This window comes from Glycine max, chromosome 18 (genome assembly GCF_000004515.6).
Source record: "Glycine max cultivar Williams 82 chromosome 18, Glycine_max_v4.0, whole genome shotgun sequence".
Classification (NCBI taxonomy): Eukaryota; Viridiplantae; Streptophyta; class Magnoliopsida; order Fabales; family Fabaceae; genus Glycine; species Glycine max.
This window is the reverse complement of record NC_038254.2, coordinates 3,035,718-3,040,729: the sequence shown is the minus strand read 5'-3', so window position 1 is coordinate 3,040,729 and position 5,012 is coordinate 3,035,718. Positions and strand designations below refer to the sequence as shown.

The 5,012-nt window shown below is 31.7% G+C and overlaps 1 protein-coding gene across 1 annotated transcript; it reads right to left on the bottom strand.

The window, feature by feature from the left end:
- Positions 1–726: 726 nt before the first annotated feature.
- LOC100798648 (expansin-A6) lies at positions 727–2,893 on the bottom strand. Its single transcript, XM_003552875.5, has 3 exons — positions 2,671–2,893; positions 2,262–2,580; positions 727–1,440 (listed from the first exon to the last, which is right to left on the bottom strand). The coding sequence occupies exons 1-3, from the start codon at positions 2,828–2,830 to the stop codon at positions 1,131–1,133; spliced, it is 789 nt and encodes a 262-aa protein (XP_003552923.2). The 5' UTR covers positions 2,831–2,893; the 3' UTR covers positions 727–1,130.
- Between the last annotated feature and the right edge of the window lie 2,119 nt (positions 2,894–5,012).

Here is a 5,012-nt window from a genome sequence, read left to right as displayed (position 1 = left end):
GTAATGATAAAATAAATCTTACTTTGAAAGCTTTATGAACTAATTAAGAAAAAGGAAATGAATTGCATAGTAAAACAAGCAACTTAGTATACGATAAAATCGCCTTTTACTTTTAAAATACTTAAATTAACTGAGTATAATGACGACGATAATATCCACTACAACTCTAAGATAAAATGTATTATCATTCAACAGTTAAAATCAATCATGATACATCTTAAATTAAAGGTAAAATTATCTTTTGTTTGGATTCAACGTAACTTTCAAATATTAATGTTCTCAGACAAAACAAATCAAAAAAGAGAAACAAAGTCAAAATTTATCTTTTCAAAACATTAATTTCAATTGACCGATAATATTGTCATATCATTGCTATTTGTCCTGGTTAGTCAAAACAAGAAGAAGAAAAAAATGTTATCTTCGGTTTGTTAAAGGAATTGAAAGCTGCATAATGTAGAACTTACATTAACGCGGATCGATTATCCCATGCTTGGCTAACATGCCCAAATTCCAGATAAAATAAAGCGGCATATAATCAACGATGCAAAAAGGCTACGCTCTTCTTGAATAATTTATCTATTATATGATATTTATTATGAATAACTTTTAGGCAAAAGAAATGAAACTAATCCAGTGATACTTCTAATAAAAGAAAATACTACTTACTAATAGCAATTGATTAATTAAATCATTAATTACTTCACGGGTCTCCAAGCAATTCTATTAATATATCACTTGCAAATCAAATAATTGAATATAAATGGTTAATGTAATAAAGTTAAGATTAAATCCATCACTAGTATTTAAGTTTATATATATAGCACTTACAAGTAAAAAAAAAAATCCATAAGAATATAAAAAGCCGTACATGAATCCTGAATCATGTATAAATAAATATGCAGTAAGCATTGGTGGGACTTATGAATTTGCACTTGCAGGCACTTGAGCTCCCGACAAAAATCACACTTCTTTAGCCTCATTTCCTTCACTCCACTCCACAAAACATGATCAAAAGTCAAAAAGTTGGCTACCATTTTCTCCCATGTAGGTAGCAAACAACCAAAAATAAAAGGTGGCAAATCAAACAAAGCGCTTTCAAAAACGCAAATGATCCAAACACGGTATAGTAATTAGATTCTAAAATTCTTTCCCGCGAAGGTTTGGCCAAATTGCCAATTACGTGGGACAATGTTCCACGAGGTGGATGTGCGTCGGTCACTGCCTGTGACCCTAAAGGAGAGTGACTGACCAACCAGAACCGCGTTTGATTGCCAGTTCTGCCCCCAGTTGCGGCTCATGCTCATCCACTCTGTCTTTGACCCTTTCACGCTCGCCCTCATGATATCCCCTGCACCCGCGACGTTGGTGATCAAAACCAAGTTGAAGTAACGGAAGCCGTTGATCGTGAACCTCATCCCTCCCTGTTTCCTGCAAGCCACCCTGCATCCCACCACACCCAATCACATTCACCACATGCAGCCATTGCCGCGGCATTTACATTTGCAAATTTCAAACCCAAACTTTATAGTTTAAACAACAAACACATCAAATAAATTATTAATATAAACTTAAAATACAATTTCTAATTTTATATATTTAGGTATGAATTATAATTATATAAAAATATTTATATTTATCATTCTATATACTATTTATTTTATGATTATACAATTCAAACTATTCAATCATAATTAATTTGAGACGTAAAAATTATAGTAGAGCTTGGTAGAACTAGAATTATTCTCTCTTTTTCTAATTCACGCGATGCTGTTGTGTGAAAAGCTACGTGAGAAGATTGAAACATGGGGGAAAGCGACAGAAATAGATCGAGAATAATAATTATTCCACAAGATGCAAGTTTATTAAAGTCCACAAAGGTACAAACCATCAAGGGACCGATAAATAAAATTTAAAGTAAACTTTAAGAGCTAGAATTTTATTTTCAATTTAAATGTGAAAGCTAAATTTGAGATCTTTTTATTAGTATATGGTATATTTTTTTGTCTTTTTTGTTTTATAAAGATTATTAGAAAATCTTTTTTTACCAGTGAATTTAAAGTTTGAGACTTAATTATTTTACTCTTGGGTGAATCTTGGGCAGAGTTGTCATTTCGAGAAAGAACAACCATCTCATAGACGATGCCAACTTAAATGATTTAGATTTCTATCATTTTAAAAAGTAAATTAGGCTCATTAAAGTTTTTTTATACTATTTTATTTATTTATTTGGTTAAGTAGAATATGTGAGTTGTTGTAAATACCGGCGATAAGAGACGGGGACGATGCCGGCGCGGTACTGAGCGATTTTGAGGAACATGGGCATGGCGAGGTCGAAGTGCGGCCTGGGAGGGTTGCACCAGCCGCCATTGTCGGTGGGGAGAGCGTAGTTTGGAGGGCAGAAATTTGTGGCGGTGACCAAGATGGAAGGGTTACCGGGGTTGCACCATTTCGGGTCATCCGTGCATTTGATTTCGAAACACGCTCCACAGCTGAAACCGTTGTTGAACAAAGCAGTGCTTAGTGCCGCAGTGTTCACACCGTAGCCTTGGGAATATAGGTTCCCGTACCCACACGCTCCTCCTACAAAAAAAAACAACAAGAATGGGGTGTTATAGTATGTTACATTATTATGACATTAATTATGTAAAACTTTATAATAATGTTACGTACCCATAGTTCCTGAGGCGTCGCTGCCACCGTAGAAAGTGGCGTGAGCGCTTTGCCATGGCCCACCGGAATAGACGCCGGGTATTTTGGCGTGGGATTGAGTGAGTAAGAGAGAGAGAATGGAGATGATATTGAGCATGGCCATTGTTTTTTGAATATTCATGCAATGAAATATCTGGTTATTGAGAAGAGTTTATATGAGGAGGAAATGGAGGAAGGGCTGGCTTGTATTTATGGAGAGAGTGGGGAATAAAAGGTGATATTACGAGGATCAAATTATATATCATCATTTTTTTTTTTGTTAAGCACAAATTATATATCATTATTTAAGTTATCGGGTGATTTTGTTTAAATTTTAAAATAAGTATTTTTTAATGAACAGATAAGATTTAATTTTTAAAATAAAAAAACTAATTTTTTTAGTAAAAATAATTTAAATAAACACACTAAAAAACAAAAAAATTACTTAATTTATTAAAATAAACACTTATTTCAGCAAATAATTATCTCTTAGGCTACTAATGGTACATAATAATACAATAATCAAATTTGTGAATAGTATGCAAGTGATTTTATATAGAAGCTTGATCATCAAACAGGTGTGAAATATTTTATATGGAGTTATTTCAATTTAATCGATAATTAAAAATTTAAGTTTTTGATATGTACTAAATACTCAAAGTGGAGTTTACAATATCCTATTTAGTTTAAATATGGTTATTTTGAGTAAAAAATACTATAGGTCTGTACAAAATAATATAGAAGCGCGTGTAAGTGAAGGAAAAGAAAAATGTTTAAACTTATAAATTTTGTTTATAAAATGATAACCGCATATTACTAAGTTATTTTTTCTCTATGTGTTCACGGTGATTGTTAATTAACTAAATTACGCTCATCTTATTTTCTTTAAAAAAAAAAAAGTTACATTCATCTTACAAAAATTATAACAAGTAACGGTCAAATTTGGGGAGAAAAAGCAAGGAGGAGCTAGGAAGTAGCAGTTAGCATCAAAGATAGTGGAAGAGTGAATGAGACAAAGGAATTTCAGTCCCCAGAAGGCTGACATAAAATCGCTTTGCTTCATTTGCAAGTTGTGCTATCAAGCAACCTTCTCTACTTGGATATTGGAAATTCTGTACTGTCCCCATCCCACCACACCACATACACAATTTGACATGTGCAGTTAATTATAATTATAATAGTTGAGATGAAAGTGTTGTGATATGATGTGATTAAAAGTTAAATAGAGAAAAATTATAAGTGTTAATCAGATATAATCGAGAGTAGTTTATATGTCATCATTACTTGATTTTTTTAGAGATCTTTACTTTCATATGTGATACTATGCAATATTTTTCACTAGACGGATCTTTTAGTGTGTGAAAAACTTAGCCATTAGATGAGATTATGATTCTCACTTCTTTTTTTCCTTTTTGTTGTTATGCTATTTTATAATGAATATTGACTTAATATGTATCGTTCTTTGATGTCAGATACCCAATTCTAATTTTCTTTTCCTTTTTAATATAGAGCATGATATAATACATAAGTATAGAATTAAATTGAGGTATTTGTTGTAAATTTTCTTGAATTTTTTTTTTATATTCACACCATTATATTTTAAAACCAAATAATGATACAAGATTTTTTTTAGCATTAAATATTTTTTATTAAGAATATGTAATGGAATTTTGAAAAAATCACATCACATTTTTTTTTTTGGTGTACTCTTACACATATCACAATTTAGACATAGATAGAGATACATACTGGCTATTTTTGTTAGATTCACGTTGTATTCCATGTGAGATTCACGTCTAGTTCATACGTGAAAGTCCCAATTCCTAATTGTTAGGTTTTTCTTTAAAAAAATATTTCACTTGTACTAATAATCACCAGTCACAAACTCCCTTGTTATGAACTAAATCAAATGTAAATTTAATCGCAACTAAACAATATTTGGTACTTAGCCTTTCACGACTTTTAAACATAAGAGTATTGGTACAGTACATGAAAGAACTTATTAGATCAAATTTTTTGTTCTTCAAGTATAAAAATTTATCTTATATCATCGGGGACTCCTTGGATGACACTTGCGTGACTTGGCATGCATGATATATTTTCCAATCATATCTGGACCACGAAAAGAGATTGTCCAATGTCCAATCATATTTTCAACCATATATATCAACAAAATTTGCCACTGGATGGACATAATTATGCCTGCTCACCATTACAACTTGATGAGTTGACTTCTTTAAACCCAATGCTGTGATTGTAAATGTGATCGAGACCAATATTTTTGCTTCATGGTCACACATTCTCATTTGTTTTCAATTAATGAC

Coding starts and splice junctions, on each gene's coding strand:
- LOC100798648 (XM_003552875.5), bottom strand. CDS start 2,830: ATGAATATTCAAAAAACAATGGCCATGCTCAATATCATCTCCATTCTC. Junction 2,581..2,670: donor CGACGCCTCAGGAACTATGG/GTACGTAACATT, acceptor TTTTTTTTGTAG/GAGGAGCGTGTGGGTACGGG. Junction 1,441..2,261: donor GTCCCCGTCTCTTATCGCCG/GTATTTACAACA, acceptor GGTGGGATGCAG/GGTGGCTTGCAGGAAACAGG.